The sequence below is a fragment of the Anguilla anguilla genome, chromosome 3, assembly GCF_013347855.1.
Source record: "Anguilla anguilla isolate fAngAng1 chromosome 3, fAngAng1.pri, whole genome shotgun sequence".
In the NCBI taxonomy this organism is placed as follows: domain Eukaryota; kingdom Metazoa; phylum Chordata; class Actinopteri; order Anguilliformes; family Anguillidae; genus Anguilla; species Anguilla anguilla.
This window is the reverse complement of record NC_049203.1, coordinates 30,203,988-30,229,708: the sequence shown is the minus strand read 5'-3', so window position 1 is coordinate 30,229,708 and position 25,721 is coordinate 30,203,988. Positions and strand designations below refer to the sequence as shown.

The 25,721-nt window shown below is 38.4% G+C and overlaps 1 protein-coding gene across 6 annotated transcripts in view; it reads left to right on the top strand.

Moving 5' to 3' along the window:
- Nucleotides 1-25,721, top strand: part of ppig (peptidylprolyl isomerase G (cyclophilin G)) — a 107,719-nt gene that overhangs the window by 3,543 nt on the left and 78,455 nt on the right. For 4 of the 6 annotated variants that reach the window (XM_035410010.1, XM_035410009.1, XM_035410013.1 and 1 more), the window contains exons 3-6: nucleotides 10,560-10,639; nucleotides 13,153-13,227; nucleotides 23,410-23,517; nucleotides 23,608-23,652. In XM_035410010.1, the coding sequence (XP_035265901.1) occupies nucleotides 10,579-10,639; nucleotides 13,153-13,227; nucleotides 23,410-23,517; nucleotides 23,608-23,652 (289 nt within the window). In that variant the 5' untranslated portion in view covers nucleotides 10,560-10,578. The remainder of the gene's footprint in view (nucleotides 1-10,559; nucleotides 10,640-13,152; nucleotides 13,228-23,409; nucleotides 23,518-23,607; nucleotides 23,653-25,721) is intronic. The other 2 variants (XM_035410015.1, XM_035410014.1) reach the window with 1 other exon arrangement.

The window sequence follows — 25,721 nt, the reverse complement described above, 5'->3', positions numbered from 1 at the left end:
CTAGCCCCAGCCTGCTAGCTAGACATAGAACAGTTGTAGCTGGCTAACCTTTTAGAACGATACAAACATTTGGTGGCAGTAGACTGTAACATAAGTAATTATATCTAGCTAGCAGGCTAGCCACGACTTTTGACTGGTTTAAATCCTGCTGTCAAGAAGGGTGTACTCTCAGCCATTCTGTGTTATGGGAGCTAGCTACTACTAGCTACTGTTGTTTAAAGGAGACACACAAGTGACTTCAAAAATAAATAGAAATGTGATCGGTAACGATTGATTGTAGTCTAACAGGTGCTTTCTAAAGCCATAAATTACCTATGGTTCCTAGCTATTCTTAGCCAGCGTGACTCTGATCTCAAGCAAAATGCATCGTTGCAAAAAGCGATTGCAGACAGGAACAGCTAGCTAACATAATTCACTTGATTTATCTGCTTGCTTTGTCCTGAATGCCTGTGTGATGCATAGAAAGCAAAAGATTTAATCAACATTACGTTAAATTTTTTAATTCAAAAGGAAACATGCAGTATGCTTTATGTTTCTGGCTGTGCATATAAACAATGTGTAGTAGTAAAATAAGAACATATCACCTATACTGCAGTATTGGCTCGTTTTCATTGTTTACAGGAAAAAGAACAATGTGGGCAAAGACAACCTTTCGATACGATACAATGCGATACTGTAATATTGTACCCTGAATTCTGGTACGGACATAATCTAAGCAGAACAAGCTGGAAATTATTCAATATGCCATTATGCTGATAAATGTACCCCATCACTTAAAAACCACCCCAGTCAGTTGTGCTTCATGTCTGTGTTTTTTATCATGAAATGCATGCTAAGAGATTACAAATTCACTGAAATGAATGTTTGTACTTAGAAAAGCGGTGAGCAGTAGCCTACAATTAAAAAGGAACCCTGAAGCGAATTCAAAAACAGCGGTATTCTACAAAAAGCTGTAGCCACTGACATGATGGTTGGTTTATCACAGCACACAGGCAAATTTTTTGTGCTTACTGAGCACATTTAACTCTGAGTTAGCCAAGAAGTAATAAATAAATGGGTAAAACAAAAAATTACATAAAATCTTGATAAATTGGGCTTATTTATAATATTCACACAATCGTCATCCATGTTCATCATTTTCATCACCACTTCACCTTAATCAGCATCATTTGAAACATAATTTAAGAGCAAATTAAATATAGCTGTTCTCATTTTTAAATTTATGTAGGCCTATTTATTTTTCGTATGTAATTATGCTATCATCAGCACCATCATCATACAAAGACAGAAATACTACAACTAATGACATTTTAATGATATTAGGCTATTAGTAGCAATGTCAAAATGAGATTGTACTCAAACTAATATTGTGAAATCAGCATAATAGAATCTTAAGCCGCATTTCCACCGCAGGAACTTTACCCCGGAACTAGGTACCTTCTGAGGAACTCGGTGCGTTTCCACCGCAGGAACTAGGGTCTAAATTTAGTTCCGAGGGCTTTATTTTACCCCCCAAAAAGTTCCTGCTCGGGGGGTAGTACTTTCCGAAAGTACAGGAACCTTTTGGGTGGAGCTTGCAGTGCTGAACATTTCTGATTGGTCGAGTACTCGCAGCATTTTTGTTTATTTTCAGCCGCCATGTTTAAAAATATGCAGCCGCAAACCAATTTATTTTCATAATAACTTCAAATCAAACTTGTATGTTATGCAGCGCAGTAGCCTAGTTTTGGTTATAGCCTGCCAACGTCTTGGAATTATAACGTGTGCTCTTCTGTTCTTTTCTTGCTTTAGTATTCGTTTTATACATTTTTTGTATAAAAAGCATTCGTGCTGGGACAGCATATTACGTACCAAAACATTCAAACGGATTAATTCGGTTGCTGAATATTTTCTTCCGGATTTTCTTTGTTAGCCCGTTGTAATTGACTCAAAACGTTTGATACAGTTATGTGAGGTATGCGGTAGTTCTGCGTAATTCACATTGGTGATACAGTAAAAGCAAACTAGAAATCACCTTCCGCACTTTTTGTCAGGGTAAAATAACAGGTTAATTCTAGTAATCGTCCCTTTAGCTCTTTCAGACTGCCGTAATTTTACTCTGCCATTCTTCAATTCCACAAAAAGACCAGGAAGACTATGGACTAATTTATGGTGCATGGTTCTCGGCTAGCAGTAACTTCAAAGGAAAGCAAAAGGTGGCTGTACCACTACTAATTTAAATTTTCACGCAAGTCCGAGTTTTCGTTCTATTCTTGTCATTTTGCGATTAGCGTATATGGAATTGACGATGAGAAAGTAATCAAACAGCAAATTGTTTACAACGTGTGCATGTCTTCTGCTGTTGTTGCCAGTTATACATATAAATGTGAATGCATTCTGTCGCTTCGGATGTCAAGACATGAAAGCGAATGTTCACATAAAAACATAATGAATGTGTTTGAGAGGATATACAAAACATTTACAATCTGACTATTGGCCTGTTATATCCTATTTGTTGCATCATAACGGTCCAAGTTTAACTACCAACGACATTTTTGCTTGACAACGGTAAAATATGCCCAAACGGCTGCAGAAGAATATTTCAATTCCAGGTGATTAAATCGATAAAAATCAATAAATACGAAAGTAACCATATACAGTCATTGTTGGTAGCCCGTTGTAAATAGGCTAAGTGGAATAAACCCCTCTGGGCTGTCCCGGTTATTAGAAAATAATGTAGGCTACTTCGGTGGTAGTATGGGGTTACAGAAGAAATTATAGGACAGATGGACGGACGACAACGTCGCTTTTTCATACGTCAGTGGGCTAATTTGCCTAATCTTCGCGGGACTTTAGACCGCGGTGGAAACGCAGACAACCATGGGCTGAAGGAACCTTTTAGTTCCTTGAAAAGTAGTTCCTGGGACTAAAAGTTCTGGGTAATTTTGGTGGAAACGCGGCTTTAATTTCAGAGTCACATTCACTTAACTTTATTAGCTACTAATTATTTATTTATTTGTCATGAGACATCATCATAAACAATGGACACAATTAAATTATGCCGGGTAACATTACTATTAGTAATATTAATATATTAAAATAACAATATAATCAAAACAATAATGGCGGTGGATTCTTGTTATCCTAGGTCATGGTTTACTACTCCCTCGTATTCTGATATATTAGTTCTCACTTCAACCCTTTTCTGCATTGATGAGTCAATAACAGCCTCAATTTTGTTCATCGTGTGTTTGTGTAAGCAGTTACAAGCTCTGTGACAAAACTATGCAGACCAAATTGGAATGAAATAAATCTTATATCTTCTTCTGTGGGACTCGGTGCCTGGAGGGACTCGGTGCCTGGAGCATAATTAGTTCAATGTGAAGAAATTTTAGAGATAAAAATTATTGAATTTGGCCAGGGTAAATTTTGAATGGACTTCAATGGGGAAATTTGCTTTTTGACACCAGAGGCTTACTAAATTGCAATACCACGAGTAACCACTGGAGTTTATGAGCTTCATGGAGAATGGCAATCCCTGGTCCCCTGGTAGGAACCAATGAAAATACTGGGGCTGGTGCATGTCACTCTGTCTCCCCCCCCAAACATATGCGTATGGCTGCAATATCCTATTTAATGGGACACAACATTGTCTCTCATACCTCTTTTCCACCAACGCGAACCTAGTTCTGGGTTGGTGCTAGTGCCGGTTCGCAGTTGGTTCAACTTGCGAACCTTCTAAGAACCGGTTTGCTTTTCCACAGGCTTGAGAGCCACGTCATTACGTCACTGTATACGTCTCTACTTTCCCAGTAACATCGTTACCTATTAAAATGTATGTCCTACAGATAATAAATTGTCTAAGTGTAAAAAAACAAACTTCATACATATACATTTAGTTAACGGCAATGAGTGTGCTGTGAAGTTTAGGTAGCAAACAACTAGGCTGAATCCTTCTGACATAATGTACGTAGCAACTATACGCTCATATCGCCTAGTTTCACTCACTGTGACCAAGCGGAATCGATAACGATTCAGAAAATATATAACTTTTAAAGATTTAATTTAATCGTCTCCTGGGATTTTTGCCGTTTATTGAGGGTGTGATAGAAAATTTTGATGCTGCTGATAATCGAATGTTTTTCACATTTACTGTTCGATTGAGCAAGTAGCCTACCATACAAAGTACATTTTTATGGGTTAGCGCTGTCAGATTGCACTAGTTACTTCACATTAACCTTGTACGGCGATCAGTAAAGGCTAACAGCACAGTACCACTTAATTCTTGTCACCACTGTAATGAACTAAATAAAGGCGACAAACTACCTTTTCTGTGAGAAATAATTGTTGAGCTCACGCACATACACTGCTGGCGACATTCTAAAGCTCCGTTTTGCCCTAACGGCTATTTTGCATCCTGCGACTTGGGTTACAACAATGAATATGTACAGATTCCTAGACATGCTGATAGTGACCACCCTTTCTCATATAACCTCAAATACGCAAGACAGGACACTTAAATGGTATGCTAGCAAATTTATGTCAAGTTCCATTCATTATGGAACCAGTTTTCCTGGCCGAGAAGCGAAGAACTGGTTCGCAATTAGGCATTGGCTCCGAACCGGCCCTCGCAATGCCTTGGTGGAAAAGGGGCAACAGTGCGTAACACAAAAGTAATCAGACACATGCATGGTCAAGCCTAACAGGGCGTTCACACAGCGAGCAACTTGGTTGATGGGTTGCTCAAGTTTACAAGGCTGAGGGAGGGACCGGGGCTTCCCGTTGTATCCTCTTAGTGGTCTCGTGCAACTACATGTTATTGAAGAGAAATAACGGTGCCATCAAAGACGTATATTTGCCATATAGCCACACATAATCTCCTTTTGTTTCTATAGTTATGTCAAACACTGATAATATTTGTTATTGCTATCTCGTTAGCCATATCTCTCTCACTAGTTAGCTGCCTAGGTAGCGATCTCTCTATCTTTCTCTCTAGCTGGCTAGTAAGCAAGTTGAAACTGCCGTCCAAGCGTCATTTTAAGACGCTTGTCCCTGTACTCTTTTTTTAAAACGTAAGACCAGGGGCAGTTGTACCATAATGATAAGTTGTTTGCCCCGAAACTCTGATTGGCTATTGACCAATGTTGACAGGCGATGCCCGCAAAAAGTTAAACTGTGGGAAACTTTCTTCAGGCGATATTGGTTGCTCAGTCACCCAGTTGCTCGTGTTGCCGACTGTGGTCAAGCCAGCCGCCACTTCGGAAATTACAGTCAAGCCAGTCGCCTGGTTATTTTTCCCTGTGCGTACACGTGCGTTATTATGGTAATGAGGTTTTTCCACTTGGAAGGACTGAAAAATGCTTAGACAAAACGCGGTTTGCCGTCGCTTTCAAAACAATACACAATTTATCGTTCTAAACGCCAAATCAATTCACTGTGGAATTTCAGAATAAAAGCCTTTAAAATATATTATACACTAAAACAAGATGTTCTACTCAGAAAATTATTTAAAAAATTATTACTTCAGACACATTCTATTCTAGAGCACTCCAGGTAGCTGCACAAAAAGTTCCAGAACGATTCACTTTGGAATTTCAGAATAAAGGCCCTCCATATATATTATACACCAACAAAGGATATTCTACTCAGAATAATGTGAAAAGGAAACTGTCTGTTTCCAATCACTAATTCCACTTCTGACACATTTTATGAGGACCGCGGGTAGCTGCACAAAAATTGAATTGAAACAAATTCCTGAAGAACTCTCGACATTTTTCTCTCGTAGATGGCCAAGGCGACTGGTTTAGTTTCTGGTTTGCAACCTCTACTTCTTCTACTCTGTTTATTACAGCCATGCGTAGTGTAGCCTGTACCGCCAACTTCTGACGAAACTACGCTTTGCGTAACCTAGTTTATTTGCTCCAAACCAGTTGATGGAAACGCGCCGATTTTTTTATGAAATCTATTTTCTGTTGTTGTTAAAGACCTGTGAATATGCCTTTTTTGTTCACTTGAGATTTGAAGTGTGTTTAAATAGAAATCGATAAACGGAAATGACATTTTTCATGTTAAAACATGCTGAATAAAGCATCTTCACTTACTTTGTCTGAGTTAAATGGCCTTTATTTTAAAATACCATTGAGTGTTCTCTTGAAGATGTTTTTGTGTGCTTACCTGACATGTTCAATAATGTAAATGAACTGGAATTAGTGATTGAATACAGTTTTACAATTTACAAAGTTTACTTTTCATAATATTGTGATCATTACATCTAGTGTTAGTATATATGACATTTGAAGGGCTTTTATTTTGAAATTCCTCCCTGAATTTGTCTAAAAATTTTAATGCAGCCTCCTGACATGTTCCACAGTGTGTCTGAAGTGCAACTGGTGATTGGAAACAGACCGTTTCTTTTTTATAATATTGTGGGTAGAACATTTTTTAGTGTGTAGTATATTTATTCTGAAATTCCACAGTGAATCATTCTGGGACTTTTTGTGCAGCTACCTGGGGTCCTCTAGAATGTGTCAGAAGTGGAATTAGTGATTGGAAACGGACAGTATTCTTTTAATAATGTTCTGAGTAGCACATCTTGTTTTAGTGCATCATTTTTTTAAAAGGGCTTTTATTGCGAAATTCCACAGTGAAACATTTATGCAGCTACCTGGGGTCCTCTAGAATGTGTCAGAAGTGGAATTAGTGATTGGAAACAGGCAGTTTTCTTTTAATAATTTTCTGAATAGAACATCTTGTTTTAGTGCATCATTTTTTTAAAAGGGCCTTTATTGTGAAATTCCACAGTGACAGCTTCTGGAAGTGTTTGAGCAGCTACCTGGGGTCTTCTAGAATTCTCCCGAGTCATAACCTCCTTGGTGAGCCAGTGAAATTGATTTGCCGTTTAGAATGATAAATAGTGTATTTTTTCATTTCACTTTCTGAATCAAACCCGAATATTATTAGTCGACTGTAAAGTAAATGAAAGCGACGGCAAACCGCGTTTTGTCGACGGATTATTCAGTTCATTATCGTAATAACGCAAGTGTACGCCTAGAAGGAAATAACGTGGCGGCTGGCTTGACTGTGATTTCCGAAGTGGCAGTTGGCTTGACCGCAGTTGTTGCCGGGTGTCGCTCAGATCCATAGAGAATGAATGGACTTCAGGCAATTCAATTGACGAGTTGCTCGCTGTGTGAACGCACCGTAATAACCTATACTTCTCCATATTCTCACATCGGAAAAAATTTGTTGAGCCTGCAGTACAGTGACATTGCATATGCAACGCATAAGAATGTTTACCCATCATTTCAAGTTTTTATAAATCTCAGTTTGTGCGTAGAGATCCATGTGAGATCAAGACTATTGAATTTAAGATCATATCAGTGCGTATGAACATTTTAAAATGATCTGATTTGTTACTGTGCCTTGCCCTTAAGGACTAGAGCCCAACCGATGCCAGATTTTTGGGTCCGATGCCGATCCCGATTTTGGAGAGTCCTAGCCCACCGATTACCGATGTTTTGACCGATATTTTGTCAAAAGTGCAACATTTTCAAATCAATTTGAAAAACTTATATTTTATCAAAGTTTCTATATTTGAGAACATTTAACTTAAAAACAAATAAAAATAAACACACAAAGAACTTTTTGATAGATAAAAAAATGTAAAAGATATTAAATTAAATTAAATTAAAAAAAAAAATATATATAAACACCATCTTCAAGTGGTGTGAATTCAAAATAACTCCACACGTTGCTTTGCTACTCCTTTCTTTTCCAGCCATCTATAAAAAAATTTATTTAAAAAAATCAGTTTTCCAGTTTCAAACATGTATTTTTATGAATATTATTATTGTTGTTGTTGTTATTCATTTATTATTTCTTAGTATCTATTCTCAGTAAATTAATTATATTTTCTTATTTTATTCCTACTACATGATCTCAAAGAGTAAGACTATCTAGCGGGGCTAGTGAGTGAATCAACTTTAACGTTAGATGAAACTAAATTGACTGGATGAAATACGCGCTAAGTGTTGGTTGATTCACTTCTCCAACAGCAATCCTTCTCTCATGTTATCACGACAAAGCTAGATAACATGGCCTAAAGTGATCCACGTTAGAAGTGTTATATCGGCGTTTTTACTGTCTGGTTAGCTTGCTACGATGACGCGTGGCTAGATGACACACTCGCTTGCAATAACGCGTTGGCTATTGACACAGCATCATATAGTAGCTAATATCATTATCTCAGATAAAAAAACAAATGTGTGATGCATTCAATCACCATTTTATTTCGACTGGTTATTTATTTGAGAATACAGCGATGTCCTCTGGAAATGTAGATCCTACGCTGCTTATGTGCTCACTGCCACTTCATAAAGGCTTGCTAGCCAGCTAGCTTGCTAAAGTGAACCAAATATGTTAGCTAGCTCGCTGGCTTGAGAATGATGATTGATAAACATAGTGGTCGTATAAACGCATTTAATTAAAAACTTTCACTAAATATACATAGGCTACCTAATTGAATCTGTGCAGACAAGTCTTGCAGTGGGGAATATTGGATGAGGCACGAGTGACAAACGTCTTATTACAGAAGTAGCGCGTCAACTGCTGCAGTTCACACTTGTATTAGAGCTCCCTCTACTGGATAATTCTAGTAAATAGCAATTACAACGTTCGAACAGACAAGTACAGATAAATAATCAATGTTTTTTTTGTTTATTATACTTATTTGAAAATCGGGACACATCGGCTGCATAACTGCCGATCCCAATGTTGTCAAATAATGGCCGATATATCGGCCAAACCGATATATCGGTCAGGCTCTATTCAGGACCACTGTAGTTATGTCAAAGATGGTTCAGTAGGCGGATGCAAGATAGCCGACTCCATTGGTTTGTATCCGCGAGAACTGCATAATTATGCTGCAGGATGCAATTTGGTATTCTGGTATTTGAATTGGAATCAATGGGATTCTTTCCAACCTTGTCACAAATGTATTATTTTGCTCAAAATGAAAATGTATTATTTTGCTCTAGTAATATATTTTGCTTCGTTGTTGCATAGTTGTCTTTTAGTTTCATGCACACATACAAAACATTTGCAGAATAGACACGGAAAACATGAATTACGGTTTTAAATCTGAAGCAACTACCGGTGGGAAAATTTAGAAACTGAATAAACACGCTGTTTATTGGTTATTTCGTTTTGTATTAAAACCTACAAAATTAAATGCAAAAAAAAAAATAGTTAAATGCAAAACCCTGGATGCATATCCGCGCAAAAATTCTAATGAAAATGAAAATTGGCAATGAGATTTCGTTTTCACTCGATGTGAGCAGAAACCAAAGCTCACTTTGGGTTATCATTTTCAAGTTAATGTGATACTCCTTCAGACAATTTTTAACCCATTTAAGCCCGCAGACAACTGAAGTTGCCAAAGTCACTGCCATTCTTTTTCCATCTGTGAATTTTTTTGTGTGCAAATGATTAGCCGATATGTCAGAAATCTCTGGGAAAAATCTGGGCATTAATGGGTTAAATGTAAATGCTAAGTCCATTTCGTATTCAATTTTTCTCGACCTGTCTGACATAGCCCTTTCATACTTTAAATGAAAAACCATATTTGAAGTAGAGATGGTGATTTAAAATTATTTCACAGATGGACGGATTGCATGATGTGCTCAATTCCAAATCAGTTCTTAGCAAGATAGAATCTATCTTTTGAACGCATCTTGGCCGGGTGGCACCACTGGTTATTTAGAAAATGCATTAGCGCTTAACAGTGCACATCAGTACTCTAGTTATTCCATCCTAATGAAGTCTTAATGTTTAGTGTCAAGAAATGCCATCAGATACGAGACAAATAATTTTTTTTTCAACTCACAAATGTTGTGGCCCACCAAACCAATACACAACAGCTTGGCTCAATTCTGTTTGGCGAGGACATGCATATTATTTTTCCTTATATACCCAACTATGGGGTAGCGGCTGCAAAAGTTCAATCACTGTTCTAAATGAATGCGTGTCGGCTTGATGCATAGACATGCATATTTAACTATACAGGCAAACCAAACCAAACTGAAATGTGCTTTTTGAATCCACTTATCAAATGCTGAAAATTCTGTCGCTCGAATTAGAGGCTGAGTTTTCCAATGCTGTGATTTTACCTTCATTTTGTGTTACTTTGGCTTGTAATTTCACAAATGATGTGTGTGATTTATTAATTGTTTTTTGCTCTTCTGCTGAAACCGCTTTGGTAATAAAAAAAACTTTTGTATGTCACTTTAGATAAAAGCGTCAAAAGCTTCTTTTAGCTGTTCAGTCAAAATGGAATGAATAGGCCTGCAAGAGGCTAAGGTTTGTTTAACTCCGCTAAGCAGGTTAAACAGTCTCTTTTGGGGGTGGAATTGTATTGATCAGATGATCTAATGACAAAATACAAGAATAAGAAATGAAAAAATTAGAGTAGTTTTTTTTGTTTATCGGCTTCCTTTTTTTGAATTATAATACACTACATGAAATGGTGATTGTGCGGCTGATCCATTGTGATTTTTTAACATTTTTTAAACTTTTTGTTTCAGGGAGGTGGTTTGAGAGACTATGGGGGTGAAGGTACTGCGCCCTCGGTGTTTCTTTGACATAAGCATCAACAACGTCTGTGGTAAGAAAATTTGTTAATTTTGTGTAGATTTCGCACATACCAATAATATTTTTTTCTCATTGGAAAGACGTCTGTGGACATCCTTGTAAATCCGAGAATGTCTTTGCCATGTGGTAATGCTGTCTTCCCTAGTTCTTAACTTTTTCAAAGAAATCATGTCAGTATGCTGAAGGAGGGCAGTGATACAGCCTGCACTCAGTGGCTACTTTATTATTTACACCTCTGTAGTGCTGGGTAGGACCCACTTTGGCTCCAGAACTGCCTCAGTTCTTCGTAAAATGTATTTGACAAGGTGCTGGAAGCATTCCTTTGGGATTTTGGTCTGTGTTGTCTCGATAGCATCACGCAATTCCGGCAGATTTTTGAGGCACACATTCATGCTGCAAACCTCCCCTTCCCCTTCTATTGGATTGAGATATGTAGGCCATTGGAGTAAACTGAAATCACTGTCATGTTTGTGGAACCAGTTGAGATGATGCATACTTTGTGACGTGGCACATTATCCTGCTGGAAGTATCCATTTGAGAAAGGGTAGACTGTGCACATAAAAGGATGCACATGATCAGCATCAATGCTGATGTGTACTGTGACATTCAAATGAGACTCAGGTGGTATTAAGAGGCATAATGTGTGCCAAGAAAACATGCTAACCATTTGAACACATCCACCAGCCTGCACTGTTGACAGGATGGGTCCATGGATTTATGCTCTTTACGCCAAATTCTGACCCTGCCATTTGCATGTTGCAGCAGAAATCGAGCTTCATCAGTCATCTTCAATCATCCAGTTTTAGTAATCACATGTCCATTGTAACCTCATCTTCCTGATCGTTGCTGACAGGAGTGGAACCCAGTGTGGTCTACTGCTGTAGCCCATCCACGTCAAGGTTCCAAACATTCTGCATTCAGAGGTCTTTCTGCAGAGGGCTGTTATTTGAGTATTTGTGATCTTTCTGCTACAGGTTGTGGCTGGGGCAGGGTTCTAAATTTGCTGCATTTCAGTTTAAACTGACACACAGCCCGAACTATCACTAAGATGTACTTTTGAATACACTGTGGCAAAAACAGCCAAAGAGTGGACTTCAAAAGCGAATACCGTCGCCTATTAAAGAGCACAAATCACAGAAAAGTGCTATAGGATGGGTAGTGCAGAGCGGACAACCTCAAATGCTTTGATTGGATTCAACGTACTAAGTTGTTACTAAATCTTTTAAAAAGATACTACAGAAAACAGGCAAAATAATTAATTAATATGTTTCAAACACAGAAAAAGAAAGCTGTCCTTTCATTCAGAACAGGAACACTGCTGTTCATGATTTCTTGCCTAGTTTTATTGCACCTGTTCTTCGTGAAAACTCTCATTTGTGTTTGCTGAGAAGTAGATGTGGTCGGGCTCGAGCTGATAGTGCGGCTGCTACACAGCTCGTCACTCTCATTCAGTGTCTGGTTCTGCATGGTTCCAGTGCTTTTGGGAGTATGTTAGTTGCATTTGTTGAAAAGTTTGCATTTGACATTATTTTCTAAAATATGCTCGATGCGGGTCCAACTTTTTCTCTTCTCTTCTTTGCATTTCAAGGAATGTCAGTTCGATTTCTGCCACATGTACACACAGATGCCCGTGCTATCACTCTACAGCTGATCAATGGACATTTTTCCAGTGTCCATATCATAACCTCACTCAGCTGTCAAAACTGACATCACATCTGCACTAATATGTTTAAACAGAAGCCTATGACAATCAGTGTTAATAGGACACTAGAAGGAAATGGTTAAAAATCATTTCTGTAATGTATCAAAAACAAAAAATGCATTTCATTGTTTAGAGATTTTCCTAATATTTTAGCTTTTTTTCACTTTTAGCTGTTAAATGTTTAGAAATCACACCCCCAACTGGGACAACTCTAACCAGGCTCCTCTGACCACCCTCATTAACAAGCTGTTTTTACTCACATAACTGCTGCTCACTGAATGTTTTTTGTTTATTGCACTATACTCTGTAAGCTCTAGAGCAGGAATCATCAACTCTGGCCCTCGAATCCAAATCCAGCCCTGGTTTTCTTTTCTCCTGGGTAATTAGTGCTACTGATTGGCCAGACTGCCTTCACACCTGACTCCCAGGCAAAGGGGGGGTGGAAAACCCGTAGTTCTCGGCCCTTGAGGACCGTGAGTTGCTGATCCCTGCTCTAGAGAATGGAGGGCAGCTGTTTCGGAGATGCTGGAGCCATGTCTGGCACCAATAATCATACCATGGTCAAAGGTGCTAAGGTCACAGTCCAGCCTATTTCTAATGTTTTGTTGAACAACTACTAAACCTCTTCACCATGTCTACATGCTGTATATATTGAGTTACGACCACATGATTCCCATTTTGGAGGAGGAGGCTATTTGTGTTTGTGTGTACCTATTAAAGTGTCCACTGAGTGTACTTTAAACCCTTCCATGATTACATCTCACACAGGCATATCCTTTTTTTTGGTGCATGTAATTTCTTATCTCCATGCTGTTCTTTTTTAGTGGGGAGAGTTGTTGTTGAGCTGTTCTCAGATGTGTGTCCAAAGACATGTGAAAACTTTCGCTGCCTCTGCACAGGTAATTCTATATGCATTGTCCCAGTTTTTAAATGTTTGCTTTACCCCCTACTAATGTTACATAACCTAACATATGTTGTTATGTTGAAGCCATTGTATGTTTTTATCCACTGTATGTTTTTTTATTTTGTTTTTAGTTATGTCAGTAAATTATACAATATAGACAAAAATATACCCAGGTTCTTCAGAGAGACAACTAAGTAGACACTGGTGCACTCACATAAAATAAAGCGTATTAAATAAAGACTAGCATTTCGACTTGGCGTCTTCCTCCCGCCGTTTGGAAGTTACGTGCATGGAACACCACTATGTTCACAGCTTCAGGTTGTGGCCTAGGTCCCATGGGACCAAACGCAATTGTTGTGTAGCAAGATGTTTACTCTTGACATGTGTTCGAGCGGGCTGTCAGAATCAAGTTTGCGGGATAATAAATGGCATTTAATATAATACAGTGTAAAACGGTATAAATTAGAACATTACTTATCCAAGCATGTAAAGATACAATCGTCTAGTTTGTGAATAGAATTTATTTAATCTGATCTAAAACAGTTTAATTTCCCACTGCTAACTATGATGTGTTGCTTGGCCACCAGTTTGTCTCTGTTATGTGACCTGCAGGGATTTGAACTTATATTTCAATGGTCATCCTCCAGGGGTCTGCATAGGTACTCCAACAGCACAGTCAAGTGACGAATCATACAACTGTGTATATAATTAAGAATTTATAAAAAGAATTAGATGTGATCTATTAATGCAAAACCATTGTGACACAATGTGGTACTTGTGTCTAAATGTGCAATCTTTAATTGTTGTATGTTTTTCTGTACTCCACAGTATGTAATGTATTGTATTGTATGAGGATGGAACAACATTAAAACCATCTTTAGCCGTTCACTGGAACGTTTTGGCGATGTTCCAGCCTCACGTCAGATCCGGTGCATGAAACAAAATCACGACTGAGCTACCACGAACGCTTATGCTATAGTGTGAAATATACTCAATTTAAAATAGCACTAACCTATTTAAAGACACTCAGTTTAAAAAATAACATATATTATGGAGAGAGTCAGGACAAAGTGAACATGTATAGATATTTAAATGCTGTGAAAAGCATGTCTTTAAGCTATGTTTTGAGTTTTTCAGCACTTAGCGCAGAAATAGATCAGTTAAAGCAGTTGAATACACAGTTAATTCAGTTCACTTGGTTTGTAGGACCTGAATCAGTCACTGATCTTAAGCAAAAAAAGAAAAACCAGCAGACTGTGGCTCTGGGACCAGGATTGAGTATAGTTTGCAGTAAAAATAAAAATGAATCCATATAAGCCAGGTTTTTGTTTTAGCCCAGCACTAAGACACCTGATTTTACTTAAGGTCTTGATTGAAGATTAATTAGTTAAATCATGTGTTTATTTTCTTTTATGCTTTGTCAAATAAAATATGTTTCAATAACGGCAATAAAAAGGGAGGCCAGTCCTTAATTCCGTTAGGTGATGCATCAGCTCAGCAGTTGTTCCAAGGGTACTGCAGGTGTGCGTAAGCTCCTGGAAGGCTTCTTTGCCAAAGTTGGGGTCGCGACAGGTTCCAGTCAAGACGACTTGGGATGTGCACAAATCACTTGGGTCCGGCCGCAAAGGGAGATATGGCGGAAATGGTATTAAAACAAGTCCCATGCAGCTTGCCACATTATGACCCACCCTGAAAGTCCTTTCCGATGCACGACTTGTCGCAGGCATACACAGGCTACAAAAACATAAGTCAGTCGCTTGTGCATCCCAGCACTGTTCCAAATCATAAGTCAATCTCTATGTTGTGATAGACCCCTTGCAGCATTTATGCTACATTCCATTCTACTGCTGCTTTACACCAGGAGGATGGCCAGTGGAGGATGGGCTCCCCCTCTATAGCTGGGTTCCTCTTGAGATTTCTTCCTATTTGGGGAGTTTTTTCTTGCCACTGTTTGAGGGTTTTCTCCCCACTAGGAATTTTTTACCTCATGTATTTGCTATTTGGGGGTTCAGGCCTGGTGTTTGCTCTGTTTTCTGTTTCTTGTCTTGCTACTCTGTAAAGTGTCTTTGTGACAATTCTCTGTAAAAAGCGTACAATTAAAATTGAATTGGATTGAACTGAACAAGTATTTCTTGGCTAGATGACTGATGTGGTCGCAGTAGCAGTCCTCTTTTGCAGACATTTTACAGGAAGCAACAACTTAAAATTATAATGTTATAAAACACTGGACTATGACGTGGCCAAATATAATGTCATATAATTTTAATTAATACTATAACATTAGCTTGCAAAGTTTGGCCTTATAATTACCTGTGGATAGTATGGGTACTGTGCTTTAAGAGGTTTGTTTTTTGGTAAAATGAGTGCATATATTGTTTTTACTAGCTTTATGCTAACTCACTCTCTATATGTTTGTATTAGATAACAATCAACTGTTTGTTTTTGATTGGGGGTGAGAGTGTAGTATATTGGATAAGGAGCTAATCTTGTAACCTAAAGGTCACAGGCTCGATTCCTGGGTGGGGCATTGCCGTTGTACACTTGAGCAAGGTATCCTGCATTGCTTTAGTGTATGTATATATATATATATATATATATATATAGCTATATAAATGGATGCAATGTAGATGCTATGTAAAAATTTGTGTAAGTCGCTCTGGATGAGTGTCTGCTAAATGCCTGTAATGTAATGGATTAACCTCATAGCTGACTTTCCTCATTGGTTAGTTTTTCGCACCAGTCAGCTACCTAAACTTTTGATAATGTTAGCTAGGTAGCACTTGTTGGAACATTTCTTTCTTGCCTGCCACACTTTACCACGATGTGAATGCTATGGCAAATACGACATGGCCTTGTCATAGTGGTATTCAAGTTAATAACAGTATAACCAGTTCGCCCCCCCCCCCCCCCCAATCTGAGGTTTTATTGATTTTTCTGATGTTTGCGGAGATGTAACTGCACCGCCTGCTCTGGTCAATATTTGGCTTTGTCTTATTGTGATATGTTGACTTCCTTTGGATAGCACTTTTACACTTGCACAAATATGTACTTATTCACATAGTCTTGCCTGTTACTAGCCTGTAAATAAAAAATATTTGAAAAAACGCTTTGACCAGCAGTTTTCATCAGAAAAAGACTAACTTTGTTTAGCTACCAAGCCAACGTTAGTTCCCATCGAGGTATCTTTATGTAACATCAACTAACTAGCTTCGCTGGCTAACGTTGTCATAAAATGTTTCCTGACCGTGAAAGCTTTATTACTTGTTTACATTTTTGACAGATGTGGCTAGTAGGTAAATCTATCGCTGTTTCCATCGCAGCACTTTCGACACAAGCAATTTGAAGCGCTATCCTAAAATTTATTTTTACCGTGAAAAGTGCCTGACCCGCAACCGTAGTAATGTTAACACGGCAGCACAATTACATCGAGAAATACCATCTTCGGGGGAAAAAAATGCTATATTCTGTAGATGCATTTAACCTACCATGCATAAAAACATAAAAATGCTTGTCAGTCACCCACTTCTATTTATAATTCCATCATAGCGCGGAGTGTTTAGAACCATAAAGCCACCTCTCCATTTTTTTTTTTTTTTTGGTCAGCGCATCACCGTTATTTTTACATTCATTCTGATATGGCACCTAAATGCCTTTTTACGTTCATTCGGCTTTTGCTCCGCAAAATCACTTAGGCGCTGCGCCTAAGCCTTTCTATGGTAGGGAAAACCCTGACTGTGCATTCAAAGCATCAGATTTAACTTTGCTTTATCTGTCTTCACACACAAACACTCACGAAAACACGCACACATGCCTTCTGGCTTTTTGTGTTCATTTTGTGTTCACAGAACCACTGAGCTATTGTGTTTTTCCTCCCTCACTATTTTGCTATTCCTGGGCATTGAGTTAGAACTGGGATGAGAACATTGAGTTAAACACGGAATTGTGTGTGAAATAAGTAACATTAGCAGGCCATAGGTCTAGCATAGCTAGCTAATACACTTGTAAAGTGATTGACTTTTTCATGAAGTTATCCGTAGCCTATCCAAATATTAGCTTCTTTATTTTTTCAAATACAGCAATATGTATTTATGGTCATGGCTATGGATAACTGGTACTACCTTCACTGACCTCTGTTCTGTAGTTGCTTTAACGACCTACTGTATGCAGCTATTGTGTATTGCTTTTGATAAAAGCATCTGCTAAAAAAGATGTAATTTTATATTACATTGGTATATTTCTGAGGTAGAGTTAGAAATAATACATTGAAAGTTTAGCAAATATTAATTTAGCGTCATTTTCTATAATTTAATGGACGCACTACAGATGTCATGTGATTAGAATGTTTACAAAGCTATTGATTAGCAACTATGTGTCTTTATTAAAGAAGTTGGCTACATGTAGCTAGATAGCATGCGTACTGTATTTAATTCCCGATTGAAGTAAATACAGCTGCATCCAGCACTTTTACTCTTACAGAGGCTCCCATGCCAAATGGTTATTGATTTCCAAGTGAATAGATATTTGGCATTATTTTTTGGCATTTTAAAAAAGCATTTTGTTGCCTGGAAGCCCATACATTCATACATGCATACATACACAATTTTAGGGGAAACACTGAATATGGAAAATGAAGTGTCAATTGTTTTGTATCTGACAGGGAAATGAAAACCAACTCTTAAATTACAAATAAACAATGAACTATTTTTTCCTTTTGATTTACAGACATAATTGTAGCTGACCATTGGTTTGTTTTTATTGGCCGATGGGTGATTGCAGTATTATTGCCCGGTAATGGTTGATCAATCGGTGAATCCCTAATTTAAACCACATAAAGGCTTGCCCAGTGGCACCAACTGATTTTTCTAGCCTAAGGAGGAGAATATGGTGGTCTGTGGCATCAAAGACATCACTGAGGTCAAGCAGGACAAGAACAGAGATATAGCCACAATCAAGGGAGGGAAACCGATCATTCAATATTCAGGCAAGGGATGTCTGTGTACTATGATGCTTTTTAAAACTGGACTGAAGCCTCTCATACACATTCTAGTCCTGTAAGAAAGAATACCGTTGTTGTGCTACACATTTCTCAAGAATCTTCGATAGAAATGGGAGTTTTGAAATGGGTCTATAATTAGCCAGGTCTGTCGAATCCAAATTTGATCTCTTGAGCCATGGCTTGATTTCTGCCTTTTTAAAAGATATGGGAACATAGCTGGCTAACAGTGAAGAAGTAATTATATGAAGAATTTGTTTGCCAATAACAGGCACTAGCTCTTTCAGTAGCTTTGTGAGTATGGGGTCAAGAGTGAAGGTGGATTATTTGGAAGAAGAAACTAGTTTGAGTAGTTCATTCGAAAGTAAGGGAGTAAAGGCTTCAAGTTCTGTGTGTCTAGGGGGCTGGTGTGTGATATCAATATTCCTATTATTCTACTTTAAAAGAAAGCCAAGAAAGAAAGTAATTACTGCTACAAGAAGCTTGAGGTTTAGTTGCTGCATGATTTTTAGTTAGATCACCAACTGTCTTGAATAGAAACTGGGGATTCTCTTGTGTAAGCTTTGAAATGTAAGTAGACATTGCATTGGTGAGAGAATGCTTATAGGCACCAAGACTGTCTTTCACGGCCAGGTGGTATACCAGCAGTGGAATGCCACTTGCGTTCCTGTTGATGAGATTCTGTTTAAGAGTCCTCATATAGTCAGTGTACCCGGGGGGCAAGGTCACTAACTGTCAGAAACCCTTTGTAAACCAAACAGTGGAAGTATCTGAGCAGCGAAGGAACGCGTGTCGTCTTACCCCGTGGTACTGGAATGGGATTAATTTAATGTTATGTCGATTATCTGACTAAATAGTGTTTTAACCTTTCCTCTGTGCTAACAGTTATGCATAGACAAAGGAGAGACTGCTGTCCATCAGTCGTGTGTCTCTATACGGATCGGCATCTGATTTTGTAGACGCAGACATGTCTGGCTTGTGTAGCCTGCATAAATACAATTGTGTATCCTCATAAAACACTAGTGAATAGGTTACTATGAGGTGCAGATATCCTGAGTTCTATGTGTATGTTAGGACCTGAAACTGCTAGGTGTGCAGTGTTATGGGTTAACGAGGAATGCTAGGTTAAAATCAAAGTAGCTTATTGTTCAGTGTATTCAGTAATAATGACAATGTACAGTAGTGCAAAATCTGAGTGTTGAAATGGCTATAAGCATGTGATGCATAGGAGACTGTTGACGAGTCTACTCAAACCATTGAACTTCACTCCTTCCATACAAAGAAAAACCCCAAGTCATTAAATAAAGACACAATCATTGTTATGGCGAACCCAAGTTATACATAATGCTGATCCAGTCGGATGTTTTCACACTTGCTGACTCAACAGACGCTGTCTGTTTTCTTTTGGAGGTCTGATAAGGAGAACACTTCTGTATGCCGCCTTACAAGAGCCTGGATGCGAGCTTCCAATTCGGAGATCTTTTCTGCTAATTTAGCGTTAGATATACATTTATTACAAATAACATTACCACTAACGGCAAAAGACACATAACTAAACAGATTGCACTCGCAGCAAAGGACAGGTGAAGAGGAGGGAGAGCACAGGGAAGCAGGCATGATTACGTTTACTCAACTTTTGTGTGAAGTGCTGGAATTAGATGGCAAAATGCCAGACTGCTTGGTTTGTTGGATCAGGGTGTGGTTCATTTCAGAAAAGGACAGAGAATCTGCAATATATAAGAACTGGTGAGAGATAACTAGTATATTTTGAAATATTTTCAATAGTTGTACTTTATTCTTGTTACTGACTATTAACTATACTAGCAAGTACAACATAATGCTGACATTAGCTAACTGCTATGAGAAGATAGCTTGTTATATATTTAAAATCTATGGTTGGGATCAATATGCTAAATATATAGATTTTTATATTTTTGTGTGCAACTGTTAACCCCTTCATGCAAGCCCCCTAGTGGCCTGCACTCCGGTGTGCCTAGATTTCTCAGCTCAGACATTCATTGCTTCTGCAACTGTGAGTTGAAAACACAAACTCTGTGTTCTAGTTTTATTAGCAGACAATAGACGACAACTATGCTGAATACAGTCGCACCAGTCGTTTGTTTAACAAGCACCCCCTCCCTGCAGTCTAATCTGCAACTACACCCCCCACCCATGACTCAGTGGACAATAATGTCTATGTGGGCATTAATAAAAATATTCTTTCACCACAAAAAAATCGTATTTCGTCACAACAAGATAAACCCAACAATAGCCCTATATATGCCAATACAGCAGTGAAAATGCTGCTCACTGAATAATGAAATAAGACAATTTTTTCTAAAATGATACCATTTCATTCTGTCAATATCTGGGACTGAATATGGAACAAATATATAACCTTACCATTGCTTTTATGTGTAGAGATGTCCCTTTCGAGGCTGAGTGGTCAAATATTGTCTTGGACAATCAATTTGTGAAATATAGGCTCATTTACAACCAAATTGTACAAATAAATACACACCATATCTTGCGCCGTGGGCTATGCGTGCAAATTGTACTCACTCACTCATGGACGACTTTTGAGGGAGGTTTGGTGGGACGCATGTGCAGGTGGTGCTTCGTTTAGTAGGACGCATGCGCAGGTGGTACGGCAACATTTTTAAGCACAGCTTTATCGCCTAACGTTACTTTAGCTAACCCTAACATGTTCGCATTTTGCCCACTTTAGCTAACCTAGTTAGCGCGTACGGATGCTATCATGCACGCATGAGTAGGAGCTAAGGACACATAGCTACAACCACCGATACATATGTTTGGACACACGGAGGACAACAAATAACGTTACAGAGGTGAGGATGTGCCATAGCTAGCTAGCTGTATAGTCCGGAGGGCAAAATGGAGCTTTAGAATGTCGCCAGCAGTGTATGCGTGTGAGCTCCACAACACATTTCTCATAGAAAAGGTAGTTTGTAGCTTTTTTTTTTTAGTTCATTACAGTGGTGGTAGAAATGACAAGAAGTAAGTGGTACTGTGCTGTTAGCCTTTATTGATCGCCGTACAAGGATTCTCAAAATCCATTTAAACCATTCACAAATGACCTGGGACTTTGAAGTTATAAGGCAGGATGTATCAAGTCTCCAGTGAAAATATTGACCTGGCTATATAGAATTCTGAGAAAACCAACTGCCATATATGAGCGCGTAAAATCAACCAAAGAATATAGTTCGCCAAGTTGCATCGTGGGTCTGGACGGTTTCGTGCTTGTTTTTTGTTTGTTTGCTTGCCCTATTTCTCTTTACTTAGGCTTCAAAAAACCCTTAGGCAGCCCACCCAAGACATTAATCAACCTGTGGATCCACATATGTAAATGATGTGGCTTCAGTATGTAATTGATGTGACTTCAAACTGACGCTTAAGAGCAAAGACGTTTCGTTTTCCTAATACCAGGGTTCGTACGGTCATGAAAAACCTGGAAAAGTCATTGAAATTTAAAATGCAATTTCCAGGCCCTGGAAAAGTTATGGAAAATAATATTTTTTGAAAAGTAATGGAAATATAGCTAAAGTTGCATCAAACATAATTACTAATTAATCCAATCATAAAAATAGTATGTATAGTAATACATACTATTTAGTAATAGTAAATTGGCACGTAACCTTCGTGGTATTTTGGTGGTGTGAGAAGTTAATTCGGTCTGGCTCAATCTGTTTACAGGAACGCCCAACAGGCACGCTTCTGCTAATGTAGCAGTTAGTAAACGTCGGCCCTACTGTGCCGACAATATGCCAGGGAAGTGCAGTTCAATAATATATCAGGGCTCGAAATTGACTTTTTTAGGCTACTTGGTAGCACTGGTGCTCCCAACTTCAAAAAGTTAGGAGCACCAACAATTTATGCAATAGATTTTTTATTGATAAAAAACGACAATATAACAGTACGGTTTACAAGTAACAGTTAAACTGTCACGCCTGAAATGTGTCGACCCTTCAAGGAATTGCGTGTTATGCATTCAAATGACAAAGCGCTTCTCGTCACATTAATACCGCTAATTAAATCAACCGCCAGTAAACTGCATCGGAGAAATTAGCTGTTTCAAACGGGTCGCTACACAAAACACTACGTTAACGTTTCAAAAAAAATGCCGTAATCGTTCGCTTCAAATTTTCAGCTTTCGATAACGCTAATAAATTGAACATAAACTTTTGTCTTCAGGTAATATTAGTTAACGCGTTAGCTCTCTGTGTCGCGTGACAGTGGAGTGCAGCGAAAGGGAGTGATTGCAGGCTAATATTAACCCATTTAAAATCAGCATTAAAGGTAAGAATGTCAAGCTTACAACTGGTTAGAAGGGTCACCGTCAGCTCACAAGGCACATACTGAGTGTACTAACTAGCGAATGTACAGAGAAAGAGACGTTCGACTGGAAAAATAAAAAAAAGGTCGCACCAGAACAATTATTTGCACTCGCACAAATGCTCACAATTATATTTCGAGGTCGCACAGATTAAATTTCGGGAGCATATGCGACCAAAATGGTCGCAATTTCGAGCCCTGTTTGAGACATTGACAAAAATGTTAAACTATTCGAATTCAAATATGAGAGAATGTATCTAAGTGTGTCTGTCTGGTGTTTATTTGTTTTAGAGAGGCACCATGTTTCAGATGCAGACCTAATTTTACTTATAAATTAAATAATTAATAATTTTAAATCATCCCGCTGAGAAAGTCATTTGTTTTGGTCATGGAAATTCAGTTGAAGGTTGTGGAGAAGTCATGGAAAAGTCATTGAAAATCATTGGTGAAAAAGTGTATGAACCCTGTAATACACATTGCCTCAATTTCCCCCGTCCTCGTATATTTTCCTCACATCCTTTCCAATTGTCGTCTCTTGGAGGGCACTAAGGGGAGAGGAATGGACAGCAAAAATAAGCCCATTGATTTTTCTCAGTAGGAATATTCCAGAAAGTTGATTGGTGGGGCTTCAAAGCAAAACCCCTGGTTTGTGCCTAATGTGCTGAAATGAATATCTGTTACTTCTAGTTGGTGCTATAATTAGTTGAATTCACGCTGTCCTATTAAACTCCATTGTGCCTGCACTGGCAATATCAACATACTGTCTTTGTGATAATGCTGATATGAGCTTTGATCGTCCCTATATTGATTGAGTTTTTTTTTCTTGCGTAGGAGAGAAAGGAGTTGGGAAAGGCACCCAAAAACCACTACATTATAAAGGGTGCTTATTCCACAGAATTGTAAAGGACTTCATGATTCAAGGAGGAGATTTCAGTGAAGGTAAGATCTGTCACAGTGTTTGCTGTTCATATTGTTCATAAGCATTGCACTTCTGCCTGAATGTTGAATGTGCATTCTATGTTTTTCTAGGTAATGGCAGGGGAGGGGAATCCATTTATGGAGGATTCTTTGAAGGTAGGTTTCCTTTTTTTTTTTTTTTTTTTTTCTTCCATGTATTGGGACGGCAGGTATGCCATCCTGCCAAGTTATGGCTTGGTGGGGAGCCATGCCCCATACTTATGCAGCACTGAGAGTTTGGGACTTTTCAGGGTCATTGTGGTTATTTCCTACAGAAATAACCACAATGACCACAGACTCTCAGCCCTTAAAAACATTGATTTCCTTACCTTCTGACCCCATGTCAACAGACGTAATTCAAAAACAATTTCAAACGTCCACACAATAAAGCCCCAAACTCAGGGGCTTTTGCATTTTTTCATTCTTCTTTGTCCTGCCTGATTACATCATCACAAATGCTCCAGGCCCACAAAGAATATGTCTCCCCATTGAACATTTAGGTACATCAGCCAATAAAAACATTGGATACAGACACACTATCTACTGCCCTAGCAGCTCACTGGGTAGCATGTTTGCATTTGGAGCTTTTTGAATGAGTGTCAGACCCGGGTTCAAATCCCTTCATGGACTAAAGCAAAACTCTAACTCATTACACTGGCTTGCAGGCTAACTAAAAATAAAACATTTAAACTATTGCTCTTGAATCTGTAAAATCTTTGCGGGAAACTCATTTATATTTCTGAAATCCTAATAAAATACACCCATACTTTAGACAGTTACGCTTCTGGCATTTTCACCTAGTTTAACATTAGTTACCTTGCCAACGAGAGGGGCGACATAGCTCAGGAGGTAAGAGCGATTGTCTGGCTGTCGGAGGGTTGCCGGTTCAAACCCCGCTCTGGGCGTGTCGAAGTGTCCTTGAACAAGACACCTAACCCCTAACTGCTCTGGCGAATGAGAGGCATCAATTGTAAAGCGCTTTGGATAAAAGCGCTATATAAATGCAGTCCATTTACCAGTCCATTAGGACAGACCAAGTGTATAATGTTAGTACAGATACCAGTGCCTTCGTTGCTATTTGATCCTGAAGGTAACGTTTACAGTCGTATAGAAACTATCATAAGATAATGACTTCTAAGTCAAAAACGGTTCACATTCATTGCTGCGCCTGTGCTGATAAGTTCTTTTTCACTGGTCTACTATAGCTACTCTGCTATGCCACATTAGTTAGCCCTATAGATCCTCTACCGACATACAAATAATACGTCTGTCGTGTACAAGAGCCCATTAAAAACACTTTCATTTAAAATATGACATGCATATTTTTGTCATCCATGCCTGTGTATTTCTTTCAGAATTGAGGCTGTGTGTTTGCATGCATTCATGTGTATGCATAGCCTACATTTATATATGAATTACTATTATCACTTACTCATAACACACACAGCAAAAAAGATATGATCTGATGAAAATACATTTTAAATGTACAAAAATGCCAAGTTACTCGCATGTACAAAGCACTGTCTATAAGTCATTAATTCAAACTGGCAAAATCTAGGCCTTGAAACAATTTAGGAAACATTGAGTAGCATCACTTTTGGAATTCAGCTTGTTTAATTTATGTAAGGTAAGATAGACAATATTGTTTCTTAATACTTGGCTTTATTTTGATATCAATACTTTTAATGGCAGGCCTAGATTTTACCCGTTTGCAGTAATGGCTTATAGACAGTGCTTTGTACGTGTGAGTAACTGAATTTTTGTATGCTGAAAACGTGTTTTTCATCAGATTCAAATGTCACTACCCTACCTGCCAAGGTATATTAAAAAAGTTCAGGAGTTCTATTAAAAAGTGAAAATATATAAAGAAATCTCCTCCCCAAACTGCCCCCCTTCCTGACCCTACACCATTGTGTTACCTAAATACCTACAAAGATGGGCAAATGGATCAAATAACAGGCAGATAAACCAAAAATCAACTGTTTATAACACCATTAAGATGAAAGAAAACACTCAGTACGTTTACATGCACAGTTGAAATCGAGCTATAGTAATAGCTTGATTTGGCCAAAGATGAGATTTAATTGGATTATTGTCGTTGTCCCAATGTACATGACTCAGAATCAAATTATTGACCGAGGTGTGTCTGACTAAGGCTTCTTATAGCCTAAATCCTGCTTCCTCCA